We start from the raw sequence: 27794 nt of genomic DNA on the forward strand, positions 1-27794 counted from the left end.
ACGCTTAAATTACATGAGGCAGAAGCTTCCAGGTTTGCACTTTTAGTAAGCATTTGCACACCTCTAGCTTGTCTCCTAATCCTTTTTCTTTTGTCATTCTACTACATTTTAGTATGGTTTCAACATGGTCATGTCTCATCCACATGCTGTCAATGAGATTGCACTAAGCTTGAACAACAAGAATCCCAGGTAAGTTTCCTCTGTGATATTAAACTAGAAGAAGCAGAGAGGGAATCAGCAATGAACCATGTTAACCACTATCCCTTGTCCAAACCAAACCAAAGAAGTGGTAAATGTGGATGCTGCTTTTCATTTATATTTATGTCTTACAAAGGCCAGCACCACATAGTACTTCACAGATTACCTGAAGAAGCTTGTCATTATTATTATTATTATTATTATTATTATTATTATTTTAATATTCCAATTGTCACTATTCTGGGGAGCTATTATACATTATAAATTGTAATTCCCTTTATCAGATACATTTTAGAAGCTATGTAAAAACTGAATTCAGCTAAAAAACTGATTATTAAATAGGGCATGGTGGCACATATGGTGTTGTCTTAGCTGCTTGGGAGGAGGGTTGGGCAGGAGGATTACAACGTGGAAGTCAGCCTGGGCAACTTAATGTCTCAAAATAAAAATAAATGCTGGGGATGTTGCTTGAGCATTTGCTTATCATGCATGGATTCAGTGCCTGGCACTGCAGGAAAAAGGAAAATCTAATTATTGAATTAGGCCTTTCTGATTTGGAATTAATATAAAGTCCTATTCATTTATTGAATATTATTCTTTCAAACTTGCCATGGTTAGACCTTTTGAACTTTGTGATTTCTGTTTTAGTGTACTAAAATCTCGAGTAGTCATGATCTCTTGTCTCTGTCTTCCATTATAGAGAAGTCATTATTCATTTTTCTTAAGACAATTGACATTGCAGAATATCAAAACAGTCTTTGTTAAGAAGTTGGCAATAGTTTTATTCCAGAATAAAGATGAAATAATAAAGTAGTCTTATGATGAAGAAACAGTGGCGTTTCTTTTTCTGATATTGTTTTTGTAAACTTAGAATGCATCTCTTAAGTTTTTCCAAAAATATTTCAGATGGAATTTTATTTTCTTGACTCAGAGATAATATTATATTACTACCACTCTGTATTAGTATAGCTATAATCCAACTCCTTCCAGATCTGCTGAACAGGAACAAGTAATGATAGCAGTTTGTATTATTATGTGAGATTTTTATGGCTTCATGTCCAAGTAAGCAGAAGTGAGATGTGAAGCATTAATTTCATATTGTGATTCTGACTCTTAAAACCAGAGAAAATGCTTAACAAATATGTTTCATATACGTTCCTAAATTTCATGTTGTATTTAGCTCATTTAAAATAAATTTTTTTTTATTACTTTGTGCTTTACAGATTACCTTAGGAAGTCTTGATGTTACCTGATGGTTGGACTGGAGACTATTCTTTCTAGAATTAGTTTTTGTCATGAGTAATTTGTAATTTTGGAAGTGAGAAGCATGCCTTCCATACTGTTTTGGACATATTACATATTTACAAACCAGTTACTATAATTATACAATACATGAGCAAATTAGTCTGTTATTCTCATCATGGAAAGAAGGGGCTGTTGACCTGTGTTACTTCCACTGATTTGTGTTTTTCTTTTTTCTTCTTGTTTTGACAGGACAAAAGCCCTTGTCTTGGAGCTTTTGGCAGCTGTTTGTCTTGTCAGAGGTGGGCATGAAATCATTTTATCTGCTTTTGATAACTTCAAGGAGGTAAGGTGCATTGTAGTTTTAATAAGAATTCTCATGGAAATGTCTCATATTTGGACATCTTTGAAAAAAAAAATGGATTTGACTTTTCATTCTTCCAGGTAGCTGGGATATGGTAGTTGATTTCCTAAGATATTACCAGGAGGGAAGTGATAAAATTATACTATATATCATAAATGAATGGCTTAAGATTTCTTTGCATGTCTCATTTCCACCGTATGTTAAAAAGATTTCCAATACTGAGATTGCTTTAAAGAGCATTTAATAGCTGGTTGAAAACAGATAATCTTATATGCTTATCTTAAATGCATGCAGTTTTCATAATATATAAGATGCAATGTAAGTTTTAAGAACTCTTTGATCATAGTTACTACCCCCAGATCATACTTATTATCAGTGCCTTGCTGGATGCTATGGGGAAAAAATGTCAAGTCAATATAGGCACCTGTTTTAGGAATTTGTAATCTTTATCTTAAGTGGTCTTGTCATAGCTAGTAAAACAGTGGACATGCATGGTTGATCATGGAGACACTCTGACTACAAAAGAAGAAACCATTGCATATATGTGTGTAGTACCAAGAGTTCTACCCCAAAGCATCAAGATGTCTTGACTGAGACATTAGGCAGTTTCTTCCAGGGGTAGTGGACAGTGTTACATGGTCAAGAAGAGTGATTCTGTGTTCCTTTAGTATTTGTCTGAGACTGTGTTGAGGAGGAAGATTATAGAAATTGTAGGAGACACTTCCAGGTCCTCGTTTCGGTCCAATAAGCCAATATTTGTAATCCCAAAGTTACGTTATTGGAATCCCATCAGGTTGATTCCAGTCTACCACTTACATTGCAACCCACGGCGAAAATAAAGACACTAAATTATATTTTCAATCATCGGGGAGTCAAGGGGCCTCTAAGTCCAGCCATGAAAATGGTTTTCTGCAACCAAGAGAGTGACCCAGGGCCTCACCCAGTTTTATTCAGTGGGGTGGGGTGGGGTGGCTTGAGGATTGACTGAGAATTGTGGGAAAGAGACTACTATGAGCTGAGCTAGGTGGGTCGCCTAAATTTACCTCTGCGATACGTAGAAAGGATATGCAGAGAGAGTAATCTGTATTATATAGTATCTAATGTTTTGGTAAGTCTGGTGCTTCAGCTTTGATGTAGTCTTTCAAGCCCCGGGAAGTCATAGCCTCTATCTCCAGGCTCGATCCCAGCTGGCAGCGCGGAACATTAGCTCTACCGTCCTGTCTCGACCTGGCTCACATTAAAGAGCAACAGGTGTAGGTTACCAGGGAAACACGCATGCCACCTTCAGAGACTATCACCAGCACCTTAGCTAGACCAATGTACATTGCTTAAGGCCAATTGAAGGATAAACAGAAGTTCTAGCCAGCTCTGTATATAACAATATGAGGAAGTAGGGTCAGGCTCAGTCAAAATGGAGACAGTTACTCTTATTTCAAAGAGAGCTGCTCAGGTGTCCTCCACAGAAATGGTCCCTAGAGAGTATTGAAGGCTCTTGGAGCCCTGGTCACAATAGGACCCTCAACCAAGTTGTTCCCTTCCCTGGTGATTCCATTTGATTCTACAGGTTTCTAGATTTAAGACTTAAACTGGATTAAAATCTAGACCTCAGAGGAATTTATAAGCTCTCTGTCATCTTCCTTGAAAGCCTCTGGAGGAAGGCCTAGATATTACTGGCTTTGTACCAACCATACCTCAGGGCTTGACATCCTTGAGACTGCTATATATATTTCCATTTTATAGAAGAATACACTAAAATTTGAATAATTACTTACCTGTGTTTGTGTTGCTGGATGGTGTTAGAGCTGGGATCAGAATTTCTAGTTCTGTAAAACTGTGCTGAAGTATAGGCCCAGGTGTGTGACTCTCCTGAGTCTAACAAGGGAAGTACTGAGGTAGAAAGGACTTGCAGAACTTTCTTCTTGATATCTACTTACTTATTTGGCAGAGGAACCCCTGCTGCTATCTGTACTAGCCACTGGTGCTGTGGTCCTGTGTAGAGGGTGGCAAATTTCAAATAGTACCTTTGTTTACTTTGCCTCCTTTTCCAGGTCAGGGCCGGGAGATTTTGGTATTATTCATTTTGTTACTGCCAACTGTGGAGAGACCCAAATATTGTCTTTTTATCTTACTTAGCTCTTGTGATAGTGAAAAAATGTTGAGATTCCAAGAGAAGGATGAATAGCAGTGAATCTTTATGTTTATATTCTAGCTTCCAAAACAAATATACTTTTGAGACAAGACTGTGAACGCTTGTCTGTGAATATTTTTATAAATCATGTATAAACATATGAATTTTACATTTATAAATAGGAAGTATGTTTGAATGGATAGGTTTTAAATGAAAGGCAAATAGCATATGCTGCTAATATAATTACCAAATATTTATCATTAGATTATGTTTGAAAGTTCCATCAGTTCTTTCTATATGGAAAGCATTGCCTGTTGAGTTTATCACTGACTTTTGATATAACAATATGCTTCATTTCTGTCATTACTTATGAATGTTGCTGGGTGTTTAGGTTCTGTTTCTGCTTAGCATAGGTACTGGTTTTTGAGAAAATGCAAGTATATAGGAGAAGAGTCAAGGAGAGAGCTACCTAGTCTTTGTTTTCATTTACCTAAAGCTCTGGTATCTGTGTAGAGAGCCCAAGGCAAAGGATTAGCCTAATTACTATATAAGCCAGGACCAGAAACTTTATTCTTAAGAGTAAGCCAGAGGAGGGTCAGTCTCAAGTTTTGGGTTTGAAAAGCATTACTTTGTCTTGATCTTGGTTTTTAAAAAAGTAATGTTGCTTATTATTTAATGTCTTTTAAATCCTTTTCTTTCCCTTTTCTCCTTTATGAGAGCTGATTATTTTCTTATATATCACAGTAAAGGATGGGTTCTTAAATTTTTTTTAGCCAAAATGTCATTGTAATCTTACTTTATGGAGGCTTGGAATTAGCTCTGTGGGAAGCATGATCTCGCTGTTCTGTTGTACCTGTGCCTATAGAGGTTTTAAGGAAGTAGTGGAAGGCCAGGTAATAGACTCAAAGGAGGGCTTACCTTCAAGAATATTGTTTTTAGGCTATTTACCTTTTTAAAGAAAAGGAATAAAAAGTTATTTGTGTTATTACTGTGAATGAAGAGTGGAAGAGGGAAGTTCAGCATCTACTTTTTACAAATAAAATGGTATTTTAGAGTAGCTGGATCATTTGGGCTTTAATCATTATTGTGAGCACAGATGAATAGACTGTTGGAATATCACCCCAGATAGAAAAAAAGAACACTTTAGTTACTTTTATTAGTTCAGGATCATACTTACAACATGTAAAAAAATTACTTAAACATAAAGAGAAAGGGTAGACTAGAAAGCTATGGAGAAGGGCACAGATTTAACAAGGAATCTGGAGAAGAAGGCTGGAGAAACAGGCAGGCATTTCTAAAATATGGGCAGAGTCTGGCTGTGTCTGTGAATCTGAGCTGCCATCAACATTAGGTGGGTTCTGGTCATACTTTTTCTTCTTTCCCAAACAGCATGAACTATGACTAGCAATTTGTCATGAAAGAACACCTAGTGGTGTGTGACTTCCACCTACTGGACTTCTATCCTCCTGGAGTTTATGTCTAAAGGCATAAGTCTGGGTCCTTTACTATTCTACTATAAATTTGTAATTTAGTGTTACAGTAGCTGGCTGTCTCAGTACCCTTTTCCTGAGGGATACAGGAAGCAATCTGTCTATGTGTTTACCTACTTGGTATGATGAACAGCAAGGAGTGGGCATATGTATAAAGGTTTCAAAATGGGGTTTGGACCCACCTTTATGTACTGGCAAACTGGTTTTACATATGTTTATTCAAGCATCACAGAGGATCCAATGGACCCACACCACTCCAGGATTTTTCTTTTGATTTTTGTGGTAGAAGTAGTCCAGTTCATTGCAGTGGCACACGAAAACCCAGATTTGCAGGTTTTGGAGGACATCAAAAGTGAATCATCAGATTACTCATACATGAGTGAAGTTGGTCTATCATGATAAAACACATGCTTTCATAACAAAAGAGTGATGTGGTTGGATGGTGGTGATGGTGATGACGATGATGGTGATAGTGATGATCACAACTTTGATATTGGCCATGTGAGCCAAAGTTCCTATGACAGTAAAATAGAGTAAGAATTGACTGATAACAGACCCAGGGAATGCAGACCTCCTTGATTCAGATGACAAAGAAAAAAGCAATTTGAGTACGTATTTCACTAGTCGAAATGTTGCAAAATGACCACACAACCAAATGGAAACTGTCCAATCTTAGAACTAGATTTGAAGATATTGTGAAGCTGTTGGCAGGTGTGAAATGTATTGGTCAGAATGCCAGCACTGCCCGTCAGTGCTAGAACTGTAACAGATGAAGTGCTAAAAGATACCATGAAATACACAAAGGCTGAAATGCAAGTATAATGTTCTGTTTGGACCAATAACCATATCCAAAAATGTATATTTTTTGGTATCTCACTAACTGAACTGAAAGTATTCTTAGATCTGCCTGTACTTAGCACAGATTTCTTATGGTGATTACAGGAATGGAAAAGCCAATGTGCCAAAAATGGCCTTCTTTGCATGGTAATAAATCAAATGTTGCTGTGAACAGATTTGTTGCTCCCAGGTCCCAACTAATCAGAATATAACATCGGACAGTTGGTTTACCAGTTTCCAACTGATGTTACTTTTGCTAACAGAGCACAAGTTGATCAGCACAGGAGCTGGATCACAGGAACAAAACAGGAATTCCAAGTGAAATGTTACATTTGAAATGTTGAATTTCCAAACAGAGCGTTGAATAGTACAGTCTTAGATTTCAGAAAGATACAATATCATATATGGCAAAGAAAAACAGACTGGTTCTGCTAATGTCAACATTTCACCATAATGGAAATACTGATAGGGAAACCCTGACAGAGTGGAAGTCTGAGATGGAACCTTTCAACAGCAAAACTGAAGGTAGAATAGATGTTTTTGATGAATCATGCAGCAACTATTATGTCATTTGAAACACAATGCATTGGTCAGTGGTTGTGTTTTACTTGACCCTAAACATATGTGGCATAAATAGTGTGATCGTTTACAAAAGAAAATAACAAGTACGAAATATCACTGAGCAATTTTCTTGGAGCTTTGGACTGAGTTCCTAAGGGATCATTATAGCTGAAGAAAGCAGAAATGTTATTGCCCAGGGAACTATGCAAAAGAATTGTGGAGCACACTGGTAAGCTGAAAGATGTAGGCAGATGTAGCATCACAAAGACCTACTATAACAATAGGAAAACAAAACATATGTCAGCTGTGCCCTACATGAAAGTACTAGGAAACAAAACATGTGCTATCACCTTAAGTGATACTTGTGCATGGAACGTGTAGTTGTCATGGTGTGAAGAAAGCCTTGAGTTGAAGCAAAGCTTAGTTTCATGGCAGAGTTCTGATCTATTGATACTTTCATTGTAGTTCACATTAGATTTTCTTTCTGATGTTGTCTTTTAGGTTTTGTCAGCAGATACACAGCTGATGTTAAAATGTTGTCTACTCTAAACATAATACATATGAAGAATTTAATAATTTATTTTATTGATATTTTATGTTCCTGTTGACTGTGCACTATATAGTATAGTAGGAACCTCTTGGCAAAACAGCAAGGGCACTGAGATGTCAAGCATGTCCTACAAAAATACCAGGAAAGCAAAACACATGTGCTGTTAGTGTAAGGGATGCATGGGTATGGAACACGCTGTTGTCATGCGTGCAGACTGCCTTAGGTGTTTTAACGGAAGTAAAGAGGTGTGTGTGTGTGTGTGTGTGTGTGTGTGCACACGCACCAAGTGCTATTGGTATTTTCATTGAGGTTCACATAGGAATTTATTTCTGACATTTTCTTTTTAGACTTTGTACATCAAAAACTAGTTGATGTTGAAAATAACTCATCAGTAGACATATTCTAAAGAATATACATGGAGACCCATGTGTCTGTGCCTTGATGCCAAACTTAGTCTTACGCATCTATGCACACTGTATTGAATCCCAATTCCCTTGTTCTGCTCAAGTATTCCTAGTTTTTCTTAGTCTTCCTAACTTTTTCTCCATTATGTTTTTGAATATATTTAAGAAATTGCCTTACCTTAAAAAAGTCTACAATAGCCTAGTAAAGAGTACTCCCCTCTGAAATCAGGAGAAGCATGCTGTCCTCATGGACTCTGCAATGGAACAACATACTATGACACGAGAGATGGATCCTTCTGCAGGCTTGGATCCTTCTGTTTTCCTGGCTGCTGGGAGGTACACCTGGAATTCCTCAGAGGTCCTATTGATAACTGTGTTCTCGTATACTTCCATAAGAATAGCATCTGGGTTTAGTAGAATAGCTTGAGGCTAGCTTTTAAAGGTTTCATTACCTCCTACTTGTGGCCTTCCAGTCAAAGTGACCTTCAAGCTAGTCACTTGAGGCCACCAGCTCTCTTGCCAGTAGCTGTTCTTTTTTACACCTGTTGTTAGAAGCTTTCCTAAGAAATTTGATGTTGTTTAGCTACTAGGTGTCTGAAAGTACTTGTATTTCACATTATTAAATAGATTTAAGGAAACTTGTCATGTTTTATTTATAGTGGCTCAAATTAGACCAGAGGAAAGCAGACATTTTGGTTTGCTTCCAAGGGTCCCTGTGAGTTTAATTGCATCTAATCTAACCTCTCAAGCACTTGAGGTCATGAGATTATAAATCCAGCGTAAGGTCATCCAGATAACACTTCAGTGGTAACATCTTCCACATGGAAAGAAGAGTCCTTAGATTTTTTTTGTCTCTCTAATCTCCAACTGTGCGGTTTTAAACTATGGGAGCCATAGTCCTGGCCAGAGCATGCATGCAGCTTGCTGTGTCAGGCCACAATCAGTTTCATGTAATTAAGGAAGGCTCTGCTTTGGTTGGTCCATCTTCCCAAGGTCTGAAATCAAAGTGATAGTCCTTCACAGCATTAATACTACTAAGTATTTCTATATGTTTGTTAACTTACAGGTTTTTTTTTTTTTTTTTTTTTTTTTTCGTGGAGAATTAAGTGCTCCTAACATAGTTTTACTAAACTCATGGATTCTGTGTATCAGAAGGTCATACAGGGTTATCTCTGCTCCAGTGTATGGAGAGCCTCTTGGAAGATATGATTGACTATGGAAAATATTCATCTGGATGCTTTTTTACTTAGAAATGTAGTCTTACCTGTGATCCCTCAAATGCTGGGCTCAGCCAGATGTATCAGTCAGTGTGCCACCATGTGGAAGTATGTGTGATTTGGGCTTCTCACAGCCTGTTATCAGGATTCCAAGAGTGTTCCAGGAAGTAACATTGGAGAATAGCTTTCAGAGAGAAACAGAGGTCACACCATGTCCTCCGAGCCAGTCTTAGCAAATCCAGTGAGATTTGCTGTATTCTGTTGGTTACCAGTAAGTCCTGAAGACCACACTAACTGCAAAGCAAAGACAGTAGCTTTAGTTCTGAGTCATCAGAGTGTTGAGTCACAGTATAGAACAACAAATGCGGGATGAGAGAGACAGCTATGGCTATCTTGGGAAAAGACAGTTCACTACAGTAACTTTACAAGAACTTCCAAAATATTTAAGTTTTTCTTTTGTCTCTCTTGTTTGTTCAACCCAATAATTAGTTTCTCTTTATGACTGAAAACTTTATAAACTTTTGATTGTAGCTAAAAAGGATTTTTCCTATTTCTTGCAAGCAAATGTTCTTTGAATAGGTAAATGATATGTTGGAGCATTCCTAAAGGAGAAAGGAGCCATTGGCAGACTTTCCAAGTTCATTTCCTGGTAATGAACTAGTCATTTATCATCAGTGTCTTTATCATGTAGTAAGGAAGTGAGAAGTGGTATACTGCTGATTATCACAAGGTGAGTCATGCTAACTTACTGGAGAAATTTGAGTGCCTTCTGTGTCAGAAACAAATAATTAGTGGAAATAAAAAAAAGCACAGGTTCTACCTTGTAACGAAAGGCACATTTTGGGACAGTTGAAGAAGCAAATGAATATTTAGTGCTTATAAAGTAGGATCTATAAAAGCAATGTAATGTGCTTTGTGAAGAGAATGAAGAGCTAACCAAGACAAGATGGAGGCAGGCAGGTGGGTAAGAGTTCTCAGAGAGGAGTGCCTGAGCTTTTAAGATGTACCAAAGTCAACTAGGCAGATAGCAGTTTCTTATGACTGCTGTGACAGACAAACACAAACTTAATGGCTTACAGTACCAAGTTTTTTTTTTTTTTTTTTTTTTTTTTTAGTTTTAGACTTAGGCGTATGTGAAGAGCAAACGGGACAGTGTTCTGGAGATTCCAGGAGGTGGTCTGTTTATACTTTTTCTAGCTTCTACAGGCCACGTATGTATGCCTGGTTCATGACAACTTCAATCAAAATTCAAATTGTGAAACATACCATCTTTTTCTCTGCTTTTGTTTGTGTTTTTCTGGCCTCCTTCAAGGACACTTATGACTACAGTCATCTGGACAATCTCCCTATCTCAGACTACATAGTTTAACCATATCTGTAAAGTCAAGTCCTTTCTATTTTAACATGAAAGGATTAATTACCATCTATATTTTTACAGGTGTCAGGGATTGGGACATAGACACCTTGGTGTGAGGAGCACATTTCACAGCTACCATAGCAGATAAAAGAGTGAGGAAAAAACATTTTTTAAAAATGAAATAGTGAGGATGTTACTTCATGCCAAGAACATAGTATTTTAATAAAGCTTCAGGGGCTTTGCCTTGCTGTGCATTTCCTGTCTTAAAGGAGGCAAGGCATGAGGAGAGAAAACTTTGGGTTGAAAGTTAGGGGCAGGCAGATCACAAAAGATCTAATGTTTTTATTCTAAAAATTTCTTTTGCCACAGAGGTCATGGTAACAAGGAGCAGAAGAACAAGTGTTTCAGTTGGCTATCTTAATAGCCAATCCCTGACTATTTAGAGAGACTCCATTAATACAGAAATTGTTCATATATTTTGCTCTAAAAATCAGTTGGCAGTAGACTCAGCATGAGGTCACTTTGACAGAGCAGGGTGTGGTTTGGATCTGAGGTCTATTAAATTTTCCCCTTCCTGTTTCTCATTCCTTTTATTTCTTCCTCCACTGAGAGTCTGTATTCCTTGATCTGCTATCTCCATTTATTTCTGACATCTTTCAGGACCTTCCTTTTTCTGTGAGCCTGGGGAAAACTTTATTTTAAAAATTTAATTTTATTTTTTTGGTGGAACTGGGGATTGAACTCAGGCCCTTGCGCTTACCAGGGAAGTGCTTATTCTACTGAGCCATCTTCCCAGCCCTGGAAAATCTTTTAAAAAAAGGGAAGAAAAGACAAAGAGAAGACCTAAGAGCAAGCTAGTGCTAGAAATACATCAGACAGTATCATTGTCAGGTGAGCTGTTGTGGAGATGTGTTGCTCTTCAGCCTGGCTTTGGTCAGACTCCTCTCTCCACAGCCAGAGTTCGGTTTTGTGTAGTAGTAATAACCACTTTTTTCTTAAAAGAACAGCAATCCCCAAAAAAACAAGACTATTGCTTCTTTGTTATTTTTATTTATAAGAAGAGATGAACGCTGAAACCTGTGTCCTTATTTCATACTCTCGGAAGGCACACCCTGAGAGAAGCCGGCCTATGTTACTTGGAGGCCACACAGAATCTGAAACAGAGGCGCTAGCAGTACTAAACACAGAGCTTTTACTTGGGAAATGCTTCCTTTTTTTTGTATTTAGTACAGGGTCTCACTATGTAGATTAGACTTACAGTGATCTGCCTGTTTTCAGCCTCCCGAGCAATGGGATTACAGGCGCATGCCACCACACCCAGTCTCAGTCACCATCTCAGAGCGTCCCGGTGTGGGGCCAGCACGGCACGCCAGGGGTTGAACCCCAGCCGCTGCTCTCTGCCTAAGCAGGTGCTTTAGTCTGCTGAGCTATGTGGCAGGCCCCCGGAAGTGCTTCCTTGACAAGGAGGTGTTCTCTGGCTGTAGGGGACAGTCTGAAGTGTTGTATTGTGAGTGGATTAGAATACTGGACTAAAATCTGTTATATCCTTGAAATTATCACCAATTCCAGACAATATTATAATAAAGTTTGCTGTCTCTGGTCAGGATTTTGTTGCTACTCTGGCACTTCTTTCCGCAAAGTAGTATGACAGGTCTATTTTAGGATCACATTGGTTCTTGTTGCTGTCTGAAGGAGCTGTCTCCCTATTGTTTTTCTTCCCATACTGACTTGTATAGTAAGGATACTTTTTTAAAAAAAGTCTGACTTTAGATTTAAAAAATTCTGTATTCTAGATACAAGTTTTATAGTAAGTGAAAATATAAATAATTGAATTTAAATGTCAAATGTTCTTGCTTGTTGGTTATTTTAATGGTCATTCCAGCTCACAGTAACCCCCAGACAAACAGCTACATTAATCACCCTATTACATAAGCATCTAGGTTCAATTGTAGGTTATCTTTGATACTAGATATGTTAAGTTGGAAAAAGGATAAGAGAAATGCATAGGTATATATTTGTGTATGTATGATATATATGATGTATAACTGCAAAAATATATGTATGCATAGGAATAAAAGTGAAAGGATTTGGAGTTGTAATAATTTTGTATATGTTTATTTCTGTTGCTTGGGATCTTTGAGAATAATTCTCGCATGGCTGGACTATGCCTATTATACAAGGTTAGAGGGTGCTGCTATGGAGGTTTTCCATGGTTAGATCCTTCCCCTTGCCCCGCCTTCACCTTACTCAGCGCCTAAACAGCTGGCATTATATAAGCCCCTTTCTCTTATCTTTTCTAAAGATTATATTTTATAATATATATGATTTCTATATAAATGAGTTATATTTTTGTGTCATCTTTCTCCAGAATTAAAGGTAGCATCACCACTTTTTATTCAGAATGGCTAAGTAAAACTCAAATTTGTTGTAACTCGTAGGGAATTGTTGAGGTGGCATATATTTCTTAGCTTGGCAGAAGCACAGCTACAGGTTCATGGGAGTCTGACAAAAAAATAAAAGGCATGATGTTTGCTCCACAAAAGTTCCTACTGCCTTGAGAAAGATTGGACAGCTTTTTATAGGAAATTAGTTAAGAGCCAGGTCAGAAGCAAAACAACAATATTTCAAACTTGCAGAGTCTCGTTTATATTAAATTTGATTCCCAATTTTTAAAAAAAAATATATTTAGGGCCGGCAGTATAGCTCCGTGGACTAAGCGCTTGCTTAGGTAAGCACAGGGGCCATGGTTCAATCCCTGGCTCTGCGTGCCGCACAGACCCTGACACCTGGCATGCTGAGCTGGCAATGGAGTCCAGGCGTGGTGGTGCACACCTGTAATCACCAGTACTGGGGAGGCAGAAGTTAGGAGGATCACTGTGAGTCTGAGCTGTGTAGTGAGACCCTCACAAAAAAATAATAAAAAAATAAAAAATGTATTTATTACAAGATATAAAGGGTCTCACTACACAGATCAGACTCATAGTGATCCTCCTATTTTCAGCCTCCAAATCGCAGGGATTACAGGCCAGTGTCACCATACCCAGTCTCAGTTTTTGTCTCAGGGTGCCCTGGGGACATGGCTGGCATGGCATGCCAGGGATTGAACCCCAGTCGCTGCACCTGCCTAAGCAAGCACTTTAATCCACTGAGCTGTCTAGCCGGCCCTGATTCCCAATTTTTATTTTAAACTAAAATTTTAGATGTTATGGACAAGGAATGTGCTTACTGAGTTTGATTCCTGAGTCCAACTCATTCATTTGAAATTTAAATACTTAAAGTCATGAGAATGGGTCTGCAACTGTAGCTCAGTGGCATGGCGTCTGCCAGCCACGCTTGAGTCCCTGAGTTTGGTTCTTGGTACCAAAGAAACACAAGAATGTTTTTGTGTATGCCATAGTATACAAGGGCTGTGCTGGCTTGGTTTACTTTAAACTAGTGAAGAGTTGTCTTGAGAAGGGAGACACGAGCAGTATTCATGCATCTGTCCCATGTTCTTCCATGCTGTGAACATTAGTCATCCTATTTATTATGCAGTGTGTATTAAAAAGGCATATGGATGTATTGAAACTATGATTTTTTATTCAATAAAATTTTAACTTATTGTTTGTATATGGTTCTCTTAGTGCTACCAGGCTAGTGCATATTATTTTGTTCCTTCTCAGATAAGCTGTATGAAGTAGGAATAAGGAGAGAGGCTAAGGGTATGTGGGTCTACTGTCGTGCGCCAGTTAACGGCCCCGGATTAATTCCTCTCACGTTTCACTTTCAACCTTACAAAGCGTGTCATCACATTCTAAGCACTTTTTATACGTGTTGATACATTTCCCACCAAAGTACAAACTTAGTGGGAAAAGCTATAGATAGGAGAGATGATTGCAATGTTTGAAATTGTTGATAAACTTCAGGGCTGCTAGGTTTCCTTAGTGGGACCAGTGTGGATCAGGACAGGCTCTGAGCAGAATCATGAAGGGGGAAAGGACTGGATCTTGTGGGAAGAATTCTGTGCACCTAAAATTGGAATGAAGCCTGTCTCAAAAGCCAATATAAGTGAGAATATATGTGCTGGTAGACCAGGAAAAGTTCAGGGACCCATGTTATAGGCAGGAGGCAAGTGCTCCAGGTGGCAGCAGACTTGGTGTCACCCATGTGGTACTGCTTTTAGGTGCATACAAAAGAGAGTTGTGCATTCAGGAAGCTTTCCACCGAGATTTCAGAAGGCCTGGAAGTCCAGACAGTGTACCCTTGAGAGGCCAGTGTGTGAAGCTCTTAATATGAAGTCAAAGGTGCAGTGGAGACCCCAGTTGGATATCTAAGTAAAGCTGCAAGGATGTAGCAAAGAGGACTCTAGAGAGAAGCTTTGTGGTGGCTACCACTACTGGAAGTGCCACAGGGTGGAGCCACTGATACCCTTTGGAGTTCCTATCTGAACTTTGGAGTTCAGATTGCCTTTGATGCTGTACATGTAACTTCAGAACTTCATATTTGCCCTGCTGGACTTTGGTCCCATTTCTTTTTATTCTTCCGTTTGTAATTTTTGGATTGGAAATGTCTTGTGCTGTTGCATGCTGGAAGTGTTTAACTTTCTTTTCATTTGCACAGGTGCTCATATCTAAGAATTTGCCTTACATCTCAGAGGAGACTTTTGACTTTGACTTTTTGTCAGTACTGAAACTGGAAAAAAAAAATACTGAAGCTGTTAGGATTTTGGCAACTCCTGCAGATGTACTACATGTCTTTTGCATAAAGGGATGCATGAGTCTTTAGGGGGCCAGGGGTAGAATGTTATGGTTTGTGTCCAGATGTCCCACTCAGCAAAGCCTTTTCTGAGGTAGCTGAATCTACAGTATGTGATTGATTTGTAGTGCAGTGCTGGGATTCATAGTTGAGGGATTGAGGGAGTGAGTGTTACCCCCACCCTAGGGTGGGATACCTGCATACAACAGAAGAGACAGAAAGAGGCTTGTCCTGTCTTTCTCCCTCCTCTCTTTTTCTGCCTTCTGCTGCCATGAATGGTTGCCCCTCTGCCATGTGCCACCCTGCCTTGGAGCAAGCCGATTATGGATTGAACCTTCTATAAGCTGTGAGCTAAATAAACCTGTCTCCCAATAACTTCAGGTGTTACGTATTTTGTCTCAGCAACAAGTGGAAAGTAACTAATATACTGAGCTATGTGTGGAGTATATATGCATATTAAATAGCTCCATTTGAGAAAGGTTAAGTGCTACTTTGATATAACATATGAAAAGTAGGTACTTAGATAATAAAGTGATGGGTGTCTCCATTTATAAGCAACAATAAAACAACATTGCCACAGCCAATCGACAGGATAGTAACAAGCTTACAATAGATCACTGTAACTTTAAATTGTGTTAGTCAGTGTCAATTGCTGTGATGAAAAACCTGAAGCAGTCACATAGAGAAAAGATTTATTTTTGTTCCTGGAGCTAGATGTTGTAGTGTAGTTCCAGATCAGATGACCACTTTGCTTTAGTACTCTGTGATGTCAGCACTGCATGGTAGGAGTGTGTAGTAGAGCAAACTGCTTACATCATGAGCCAGGAGGAAAAACAGAGAGAAAGGGATCAGGGTGGCACAGTTGTCTTCAAGGTCTTGCCCCCACTGAACCGGGCCCTTCTTCCGTCTGCTGCAGAGCCTCATAGTCCCAGCTGGGGAGCCACCCTTGCATTCATGGGCTGGTGGGAATCATTCGGTCTCTAGACTATAACGCACTGTATTAGGGAGGTTAGTCCTTAGTTCCACTTTAGAATGACCATCCTTTTAGGACCAGCTTGATATTGCGACTCAAGTCTCACTTTAAGAATATACAGTTGTGCCTCAGCATGGTGGCTTGTGCCTGTAATCCCAGCACTAGGAGCTGAGGCTGGAGAATAGCAAGCTCAAACCCCTGAGCAATTCAGTGAGTTAGTAAGACCCTCTCTCAAAAGAAAAGACAAGAGGGCTGGGCCTGCAGCTCAGTGCTAACACTGGGCACAAGAAAAACAAAAACAGACAATAACAAAAAATGCAGTGTCTCTAAAAACTTTCCTTCTTCCTTCCCCAGAAAGTAAACTGCATGTGGAAATTTTGTTGTTAGCACCTACCCCAACTGAGGCCTGTCTGCAGAAGAACACTTGGCTTGCAGAGCTTCTGAAAACCTGAGCTTTTGAGTCATTATTTAAGCTTTGCATTTCTCAGCTCTCCTGTCATGCTCCAATCTCAATTCTACCCTTTATTGTCGAGAACTCATTCTTTATTCCTTTCACCACGGTGGTGTTTGTGACTGTTGCCACAGCTCCTTCACCTGACACATCATGCTGCAGAGGGTATATAGTTCTATTTTGTTTTCATTCATAATTAAAACGTACTAAGTAGAATAAAATGGCCCACCAGTTCCTGGTTTTGCTCCAACAATCACCAATAGTCCCCTTCTTTATAAAGTTGAGCTGTCTGACAGAATTTCCCCCAGCTCTGACTCACTGGCGAATGGAAATGACCAGTCACAGTAACATGAGCTATAAGCTCATTTTTGTTTTGGCAGTTTGGTTTTGGCTGTAGAATATGAAGCCTCTTTCCCCACCAATAACTGTACCAGCACACATCTGGTAGCCCACATTTACTGATACACCACCAAGAGCAACACTGAATTTTGCATTTTGAAGTATTTTCCAGGAATAGGTATAAAACTAGTCAATGATGTTTTCTCTGTGGTGAGCATTAAGGATGTATTTAGTATAGTGGTAATAGATAATACTCTTTGTTCTTTGTATAGGTGTTCTTGATTATTATTACAGTGTCAAAGTCCCAGGGTAACTCTATTTACCTGTAGAGGTTGTGACACCCCCCCTCCCCCATTTGTTTGTTTTGTTTCTGTGACAGGGCCTTGTTATGTAGTCCAGGATGGCCTGGAACTGGATTTTCCCTGCTTTGGCCTCCTGTAAATGCTCCTTGTGGATTCATTGCCTCTGGTTCTCTTGAGTTTTGGAGTATATTTATTTGATCTGTTTCATGTTGGCGAGAACTGTTTATGTACCATTTTAATAATCTTGCTTAGACTCACATTCACTTGGATTGGGTAAAAACTGTCTAGCCTTATAATGAGTTTGTCATGTGGCATTTGCCACACATAATAAGACAACTGCTGTCTATCCTGGTGACTACCGGGTGATGTACTTGGTCTTGTTACACCTAGAGCTGGAGGACATTTCGTTCCTGCTGTGTAAAGCGGTGGAGGGCTCTTTTCTGTCTCGGGAAAGTTAGCAGTGCTGAGTGATGCCACGTCATCTTTGTATAGCAGTGACAGATTTGTGAGAACTCTTCACGGTATTGTTGTTCTCCAGACAAACCTGCAAGCAGTTTTGCTATTAAATGCCCATTATTTCCTCCTTGAAATTTTTGATTCTAAATTTTGAATCAAAAATTATCATCTTTATTGAGGTAAAGAGGCTGTTCTCTAATCCAGTACACAACCTTTCTACTTTTGGACACCTTTTCATGTTCTTAAAATGTTACTGAGGACCCTAAAGAGCTTTTGTCTATTCAAATATATAGTGCTGTTTACCACATTAGAAATTATAAGGAACATTTGATCTGTTATTTATTCTGTTTAAAATTAACAAACTTAGGACATGTTAATGCAACTTTTTTTTTTTTTAATTAGGAAGAACTATTACTCCCTCCCTCCTATCAATGAAAACGAGCCATTTCAACATTCCACACTACTATTATAACATACCATAGTTGGGATCATTTCTAGAACAACAGTTTTAAAGAACAAAAATTTATTTTCTTAAGCTTCTACAGGCTGTATGCTCAGGACCAGGGTACCAGAGCATTTGGGCTCTGGTGAGGTCTGTTCTTTGATGTGGAAGGCCACTTTCTCACTGTGTCCCTACCTGACCTTTTACGTGGTGTGTGCATGGAGAGAAAGATTTCCCCCTCTTCTCCTTTTAAGGAAAGCCTCTCCATTAGAGCCGCTCCCATATGACCTCATTTACCCTCAGTTGTCCTTAAAATCCTTATCAATAAATACAGTTACATTAAAGATAGGAAGGAACTTTAATATAGGAGATTTGTGGGGACACAGTTCTGCCTATTGCAGTGGCACATTGTTGCATTAAAGTCTAGCTTAGTAAAAGATAGCTACATTTTTATATCTACTTCTACGTGGATAAGTTATTTGTGTGGTGGTATTGGTTGAAGTAGATGAAGAAAATAAGTAGATGAAGGAAATTAGTCACACATTGAATAGATTGAGTAGGATGTATTTTAACAGCGTTTCCATTAACAGTGGAAAGTCTTTGATATTTGAAGACACTTAATAAAAAATAAGTTTTACAGCCTACAAAAGTGACCTCAGAAACATTAATGACTTCTACTGCTCTGTGTTAGAGTCTACTTTACCTGTCTTCATCTTAATTTATAATTTTGGTTATTTGGAAATGTTCAGTGATTATTTGGAAAGTAATTGTTCATTGAGTTATCCAGATCTTCTAAATATTGACATATTTCATAATGCTGTAACTTTTGAAAATTACATTCATTATTTCACCACTAGTCTCTTCAGAGAAGTTTTTAAATATTAGGGAGATAGATGTCAGGCTCAAGGCGTTGAGTACAGCTTTTGCAAAATTCTCTCTCTCTCTCTCTGAGAACTCAGTTTTTATCATTGGCAACAGTGCTACTGGTTTTTTTTTTTTAGAAAACTTTACTTCAGTCTAAATAATTATAGCTTGCCAGTTACTCTTTGAAGTGAGATCCAGAGAATGAGTAGTTCATTTTGTAAGTAAAATAATCATAGTTTTCAGTGTAACTGTGTATCAACCAGCAGCAAAGGACTTCATGCAGATCTCCTATTTCATCATAGAAGGTGCTGCTTACTGAGACAAAAAGTGCATGCAGAAAAGGCAGGGTGAAATGCACATTGCGGCTGAAGGTGAGAGGGAGAAAATGCCAAACTTCATGTTCATTTGGTTTTGTTACATAAAATTAATTCTTTTTACTGTCTCAACAAGGATATTTTTAGGTGATACTGGTTGCTTTTAAAAACTGAGACTGCACAGCTGTGGCGAATATAGTGATGGCTACCATGATATGCTGCTGCTGCTGCTCCTGCCAGTGGTTTTATTCACTCACTGTTCCTTTTGCATTGAGTTTTGCTGTGCAGATGGCAACTCCAAAAAAGGCTAGTAAGATCTTAGTATTATACCAATATGTCTAACCTTACAGACCTTATGAAGGGGCCTTGAGGACCCATGTGCTCTTGCTACAGATGACCACTGTGGCCCCTCTTTTGCCCTGCTCAATCTAATGGGTATACATGGGCTGATGCTGTGCGCCTTAAGGAGTGAAAATAAAGCAGTGTGAGAGGGTCCTGGGTGGTAAGTCTTCCTAGAGCCTGAAGACCTTCATCATTGAGGCCTCAGGTAGCTACTTGACTACTCATCTCTCTTGAAGAACTGGAAGGTGTTTCAGCTGTCTAATAGGAATGCAAGAGGAACAGAACCAATAGGGTACTTTACAGAGATAGCAAACAATATAAGAGGAGACTTAGCAAGGGAATTGGCTCACAGATTAGAGGCTGTGAAATCCTACATTTTGCCATTTGCAAGCTAGAAAACTAGGAAGCCAAGGGTCTGAGCACCCACGAACCAGGGAAGCCAGTGGTGCAAGACTTAGAGTCTGAATGAGTGAGAACCAAGAGCATTGATATGTAAAAGCATGGTGAAACGGATGTTGCAGCTGAAGGAGAGGGAGAAAAACTCATCCTTCTAGAAATTCTCTTACTTATGTTCTCTTGGTGCTCTCAGTGCATCAGAGAAGATCACTCAAGTTGGTGAGAGTAATCTTTACTCTTTCAAAGGATTCAAACGCAAACCTTTTCTTGGAAACAACGTTATCAGTAAGCCACGCAATAATGTCTTACCAGCATTGTGGGTGTTCTTTAGCCCATTGAAGCTGACATAAAATTAACTGTGATAGGTGGCCTAGAAAGGATCTGTTTGTGTCCTTCCTTACTAACAAGAGATGTGAGTTTTACATTTAACTTGGAAAGATTCAAGTCAGACATTAGGAATATTTCCAAAAGTAGTCATTTGTGAACTATTGTCCTGTGGACGCTACATTTTAGAATTTAATGAAGGTCCTCTTCTGCTAGAGGAACCATGTGTCAGTGAGTGGGCCTTTGGGGGGATTTTGTAGCCTTTTGCTTCTCTGCCTGATGATTTTTTAGTCAGTATAGCCAAATATATACATGGGAAGTGAGCTAGTCATCTGGTTCCTTTGCATGCCTGCTGCCAAACCTCTGGATATTTGGAAACATCTGGAAAAATGACTGAAGTTTTGCAGGAGTGTTTAGTGTTATGAAGATGAAACCTAAGGCTCATAATCAATTGTATCCCAGGCCAAGATGGTTGGAAATGTTTTATTAATTTATGAAGAAAGAGAGTGGACTAGATTGCATAATAATTCAATTGCTTAATGTTCATTTGGTTTTGTTTCATTGAAGTGAAATAAAGTTGTTTAGCTTGAGAGCATTTCAATTAGATCAAAGTTTCTGCCTTAAATCCTAAAGGATCTTGAGAGCCAAAAGCAGGTCCAGGTCTGCTTCTGTCATGGCAGCATTTGGAGTCCATATGTGAAATAAAAGACACCAACAGCCATAGAACACCCACGAAAAGTGGCTTTGTTGGGCCCGTATGGCATCAATGACCATCAAAAAGATGGTTTTCACCTAGGACTAAATAGAAATAACTGTTTACTTCATGAGATCTTGAAAGGAAAATGGAACCTTTGTTTTCAGGCAGGCTTGGAGAAGGGTGGTGCAATCATTTGTAACAGCGTGTGCCTCTAGAACAGCACCTGCCTGCAGGGAACCCCTCGGATCACAGGGGCCTACTGTGAGAGAAAAAGAAAGCACTAAGGGAGGCGCCACGCAACCGGGCCAGGAAGGAAACATTTACGCAAGGGCCTTTAATTTTTATATAACCAACCCAGAAGCATTACTTAGAGCCACCTTATAAGAGTTAGGCCTCAGCCTGGCTACAGACTCGTGATGCCTTGGGAGCTATTGCTGGGGAAGCCAGAGATGGTCACTGGCCTTGAATGATAACACAGAGGCAGAGAGACTTGCTGTCTACTCATTTCAACATCTGGCTGGCAAAAGAACACTCTTTACTACAAAGCTTTTGTAAAACCATCTTCTATGTGCTGTAAGTGTTTAGGGAAATCATCTGCTAACCTCTGCCCACCCTTAGAGACTCTTTAACCCACAGCCTCCTTTAATGTCCAGGGCCCTGGTTTTATCCACTGCTCTGAATGCCTTTCACAGATGTTGAAGAACATTGTTGAGTTGTTTTTTGGCAGGAGCTATGCTTTTGCTTCAGTTCTCATTTGAGTGAAATTGTATCTTGCTTGTTGTGGGAGCCGCCTGCTTTATCTGGGCAGGGTGGGATTTATCAGCTTCCCAATTGGGAGAGAACTAGCTGGGATGAGATAATTCTGCTTTGGCCTTTTTGCCTGGTACTCAGGGTTATGCATCCAAGTGTATTTCTTTGAGATTTTGGTGTTAAGTTTCCATGCTGCTCAGTTTGGGAATATCATGTTATATGGGCATGCCAGATTAGAATTTTAGAGCTTCAAGATACTATCCCTCCCCCCAACTTTCATTAGCAGTGAAATCAACCCCCCCCCCCCCCCCCACCAAGAGCAATAAGGCAGATTTGGGTCTTACTGGGAGAGAAGGAAGACCTCTGCCAAACCTTAGTACTGGTACTTTTCCTTTCCCTGCCAACCTTTAGTTTCTGGAAACCACCAAAGCTCAGTAACCCTTAACAAATCTATAGCCTTAACCCTTCAGTAATCCTTATGGCTTCTGAAAGCATCACTTGAAAACAACAGTATATCTAAAGCTCTCAGGGTAATGAATATGAAAGTGAAGTTTGTTGTTCAAACTAATAGCGTCCTGGTAGACCCTGAGTTATAACCTAGGTTGGACAATAATGTTTGATATGCCAAACATTCTGGGTCTCGTTCTGTGCTCATGGCACCTCTTCCCCAGCAGGGTCAGAAGTTGAGTGTAGAGAGGGGCAGTTATGTTAGGCAGGACCCCTGAGGGATGGGCAGTCAAGGAATGTGTTAGCATATGGAGGTCTATAGTTCAGGATTGGATCTTGAGTGTGTTTATTTTATGCAGTGTTAATCAGGGACAATGAACTTACAGGAGACTGATTTATAAGTGATTTGTAGTGAAGATGCCTCTTAGTTTACAGTAGAGTACCTGCTTTTCTGTATACTTCTATCCCTGTGCGGTTGACCTGATTTCTGATAATCCTGGCTATTAGCATTGGGAAATCAGTTTCTAAAAGAGATGTATAATGTACAAAAGGACCCTTTTCCAGTCTTTTCTGATATTCTTGGTCTTTCCATAGCTCTTAACTTGCTCCCCACACCAACTCCTCTTATGTATACAATCATATGTATGTGCAAATATGCCCCCAGTTATGTGTGTTTAGATGAGGCCTTTGAGAACATTCTCATGAAGGCCTTTGTGAGGATTCTAAAAATCGTGTTTTTTCTTTCATCCTCCTCAGTTTTCTGGAAGGAGCCCAGTTCAAAGCAGTTCATTCAACCATTATAGTCGTTTTCACCAATGTGTGGGGCAGTCCAGATGTGAACAGTGTGAACTAAGATGACTTTCCTTTGATGTAGGGCACGAATGTTACCAACCTTTCCCAAACGTTTCTTCCCATTTCCTGTGGGATAGTAGTCTACCCTTGTTTAATGGTTGCTAAAGTCATATAGAAACAAATTCGAGTCTGGCTTGCATGCCTCTTTTCCTTCAGCATAAATGAAATGAATTCTGAAATTTGTGCTGTTTCTAGAGAACAATGTCAGCGGATATTCTTCCAAATTCAGTGGTTAAGAATGGGCGAGAAGCAGCCTCCACCTGTGTGTGGAGGAGCTCATGAGAGGTCATAGTGTGGTTGGTGTCACTCAGATTCTTTCATGGTTTCTCCAGCCTGGAATCTGTGCTGGCCACGTGTCCTTCTGTGTATGTGAATTTTCACCAGGTTCATAGCAGCTATTAAAGAGGAAGCTATTCAAGTCCATTACTCTAGAGTCTAGAAGATGAAAGGCATTTCTATTTTTCATAACATATGTTCTCGGCATGGATTTATCTCGTGACAGAATGAGCTATTTCAAAGGAGACATGTGTATTCAAAGCTCATCTTAACATCTATTTCAGTCTTGTCTGCTAGGCTACTACAGTGTTCTTTGGGATGTTTACCTACCGTGAGATTAATTTAGTGTTACTTGTTTTGGATATGGTGTTACCTCTTGTGATCAATGGGGTGTTCATTTTGTTGCAGTCTCCGTGTAATTTCCTCAGCCCTGTAAAATCCATTTTTAAGTGCTCTGGATGCAGTCCATGATTTCTTGTGATTTACCTTGTTATTCATTGTGTCTTTGCAGAGAAGAGGGCTAATCTCTGTTGCATGTCTGTGATACCTAGGTATAGGAACTTGTGGTTCTTCATTCGTGTTGTTCAGTGGGAAGTGAATGAATTGGAGAGTTAATAGTCTACCTATATAGTTTATAGTTCATAGTCAAAAAGATTGAGAATCAGCTGGAGGTAGTGATGCATGCCTGTAATCCCAGCACCCTAGGGGCTGAGGCAAGAGGGTTGACCTGAGTGAGGCCAGCCTGAATTACAGAATGAAACTCTGTTTCTCTCCCTGAATGAAAAATCCAAAAAGGCCAAGGATTGAATCAGTTTAAGAGATGAAGCAATTCATTGGAAAATTAAATTTAGCATGTGAAACTAGATTTAATTTGTAAAACCAGAGATTGCGTTCTAAATGGTTCATGTAAATATTTTCTGAAGGCAGAGTAAGTAAAAAAGTTAGTGTAGCACTTGGCTCTAAAAAATGGGACAGAATTAATGCTTTTCCTCAGGGTTTTTTTTTTTTGGGGGGGGAGGGGGCTGAGGAATAAGTCCCCAGAAGATTATTATTTGGCAAAAATCTTACTTTGATTCTGTGGTTTTTAAGCTCCGTATATTTAATCCCATGTGTGTGAAAATAACTTAGGTTCCTGGGTTTCCCAGTATTGTATCTGTGTGTTCACCTGTGAAATATGAACTGAATGCATATGTGTAGGACTTTGGGAACCTACTTTACGAAGGATGGTAAATTTCTGTACTCACCCTAAGTGGGCTAATAATAGCTTACCAAAGCATCTGCTTTTATGTTGTAATTTATACACTAAAACTATTTGATTTAATGAGAAATATGAACATATTAAATCTGCCTTTCAAGGAACTAAAAATACTAAATTATTCAAATAGCTTAGTATGTCTGCCTTTTAGAGTATTTCAGTGAAAAGGAAAATTCAGTCAGTTTTTTAAATCATGAATTATTTTCTCATATTCTGAATGAATGCTAAAGATTGATAGATTTGCAGAGACAACCAGTAAAGGAAAGCACATTCAACATAAAATTTGAAATATCAAGATAATGTGAAAAAGAAACCAAGGATCAGCTTTTGGTCCTGATTTATGTAGCTGTTTGGGAATTAATGAGCTTTGCAGTGGAGTAAACTGTGTGTGTGTGGGAAAGACACTGGAAATAATAACTAATGCTGAAATTCTTGTATATAGGCAGCTCAGTACAATAAGACAGATTTGGGTCTTACTGAGGAGAGAAGACCTCTGCCAAACCTTAGTGCTGGTACTTTTCCTTTCCCTGCCAACCTTCAATTTCTGGAAACCACCAAAGCTTAGTAACCCTTAACAAATCTATATCCTTAACCCCTCAGTAATCCGTGGCTTCTGAAAGCATCACATGAAAACCAGCAATAAAGCTCTCAAGATAATGAATATGAAAGTGAAGGTGTTTTGTTCCAAAAACCAAGGAAGCTTTTTAAAAAGAGATTCTTCTTTTGTGGAGATTCTCATCTGGAGTGTCTTTTTGTATTTTTAGTGCATGGTCTACAGGGTCTCACTACACAGATCGGACTCGTAGTGATTCTCCCGTTCTCAGCCTCCCAAGTGCTAGGATTACAGGTGTGTGCCAACCACACCCAGTCTCTTATTGCCATCTCAGCATGCCCCGGGGGTAGGGCCGGCACAGCAGGCCCTGGATTGAACTCCTGGCCCCTGTGTCTGCCTGAGCAGGCGCTTTAATCCGCTTAGCTATCTGGCTGGCCCTTAGAGTGTCTTGATTTAGGCTCAGGAATCTGCCGAGTTTAGAAAGTCTGCAGGATTCTGGTACACAGATGTCAGGTATTTTATGTACTTTGAAATGATTGTGATTTTTAATAATTATCTTCTGTATCTAATTTTGGAATGGTTATGTTTGGAATGTTATATCACAATAAAAATGTATGTTTTAGGTTTGTGGAGAAAAACAGCGCTTTGAGAAGTTGATGGAACATTTCAGGAATGAAGACAATAACATAGATTTTATGGTGAGTTATTTCAGTACTACATTCAATAAAGAAATACAATTTCAGCACTGTTCCTTAAATCTGTGCACATTTGCACATATGTATATACATAAACACAATAAAGGACAAGAAACTGAGTTTAATATGGTATGGATCTTTTCTGAAATGCCCCTTTTCACCTGTGTTTTCCCTTTGTGGCATGTAGTTATAGTTTTATTCATTTCATCCACTCTCAGTAAAGGCCAAAAGTACTGAGATACATATATATATATATATATATATATATATATGTTTTTTGAAGTAGACAATAAAGGGAGAAATAATGCAGTTGCAAAAAAGACATTAATTATAGGCATTATATAAATGCCTATAATTGCTAACATTAGCTTCCAGTAGTGCAATGTAAGAATTCTTACAGTAGAAGGAACCTTGTTTTCTTTGATTTGTATAGGCCCAGCCAGTGCCCTTCTCCACACTATATTCCCAGTAGATGAATTGCTTTGCTTAGAAAGGATTGTGATGCTCCCCCAGGTTAATGTGCAGCTGTAGCTTTTCCCTTTTGGTCTCTTTGGTGCTTTAGTTATTCTTGGAGGGCCTGATGGCACCAGAGCTCTTCTTAGCAGGTTAGATTAGTGCATATGGGTCCACAGAAGTCGAGTCTTCAGACTCAGTTGGGCAGAACAACAGCAGAATAAACATCAGTACTTCTGAATTCATACTCCCAAATCTTAGATTCAGAGAAGGAATTTTCTTGAGACACATACTTCTGAATGTACCTGGATCTTCAGTCTTTGATTTAAGATAGAGAACTTTCAGACCTGGGAGATCCTTAGCTGGGTTTAAACATTTATTTATTGTGTGTGTGTGTGTGTGTGTGTGTGTGTGTGTGTGTGTGGCCAGCTCAGCCCACCAGGGGGCGCAGCTGGCTGGCATGCGGTGCTGGGGGATCGAACCGTGGTCCCTGTGCTTTGCCAAGCTTGTTCCAAGTAGGCGCTTTAGACCACTGAGCCATCTCTCCAGCCCCACCTTAGCTGGGTTTAATCTCTCAGATCACCTCTAGCTGGATCACCCATATGCACCTTACCTTACAAAGCCTGTACTTAGGGTGCTAGGGAAGGGTTTAATTTTAATTGTTTCAGTGACTGTAAAGCATGACACAGCTTTCAAAGATCTAGGCCTTTGAAATGAAAAAAATTTTCTGTGTACTAATGAGACAGGATCTTTATATAGTTCAGGCTGGCCTTAAACTTGTGTTGATCCTCTTACCTCAGTCTCCTTAGTGCCAGGATTACAGGTGTGCACCACCATGACTGGTAGGGATCTAAAATTTTATATGCATCCCAGCTTTCAGACTCTTCCAAAATCAATGAGGAAAACACAGTCCTTTTTAAAGAAGCATTTCTATTTTATATACCAAGTTAGTTGCATTCAGAAAAGAAAAGAAGTAAATGAGAAAGGTTACTTTTACATTGACTTTTAAAATTTTGGTTTTAGAATTTTGGGAGTAGTTCAGGATAATTCTGGCACTGATGATAAATATGTAAAGAAGTCCATCGCTTGGGTCATATCACTAGTTTCTTTTATGCCTTGTTGAGGGGATGTTGTTTGCTCTGTTGGAGTTGAATTTGCAAACTAGAAGTCCTCAGGCTGAGACCAATGTTCAGGTCTGCGCATTTATCCGGACAATGATAGTTTAAAAAATTTTTTTAATATGGTTCATAAAAATATGTTGGTTTTTTTTTTTTTTTAATGTTTGATAACATTATGCTCTTACCCTCATCATGGTCAAGGCATGTCCTGTTGGAGACATGTAGCTTCTGATCTTGTACTCTAAAGATATCACTAGTTTTTCATAGTCCACGTCATTCCCTGTTGTATTACATGTAGACCTTTCATTGTGATATCTGTGAACTTCTTTGTCACTTGAGTTTCTGCTGAAGTTATAATTTGAAAAAATATTAAAACACCTGTGCCATTCACAGAATGGTCTAGCACCTGTCTG

The 27794-nt window shown here is 39.1% G+C and overlaps 1 protein-coding gene across 4 annotated transcripts in view; it reads left to right on the plus strand.

Moving 5' to 3' along the window:
- The window catches only part of Fmnl2 (formin like 2), a 335200-nt gene that overhangs the window by 263492 nt on the left and 43914 nt on the right, over positions 1-27794 (plus strand). For all 4 annotated transcript variants that reach the window (XM_023721414.1, XM_023721412.1, XM_023721413.1 and 1 more), the window contains exons 8-10: positions 113-189; positions 1693-1786; positions 25739-25813. In XM_023721414.1, the coding sequence (XP_023577182.1) occupies positions 113-189; positions 1693-1786; positions 25739-25813 (246 nt within the window). The remainder of the gene's footprint in view (positions 1-112; positions 190-1692; positions 1787-25738; positions 25814-27794) is intronic.

Source organism: Octodon degus, unplaced genomic scaffold (assembly GCF_000260255.1).
Source record: "Octodon degus isolate 3935 unplaced genomic scaffold, OctDeg1.0 scaffold00082, whole genome shotgun sequence".
In the NCBI taxonomy this organism is placed as follows: Eukaryota; Metazoa; Chordata; class Mammalia; order Rodentia; family Octodontidae; genus Octodon; species Octodon degus.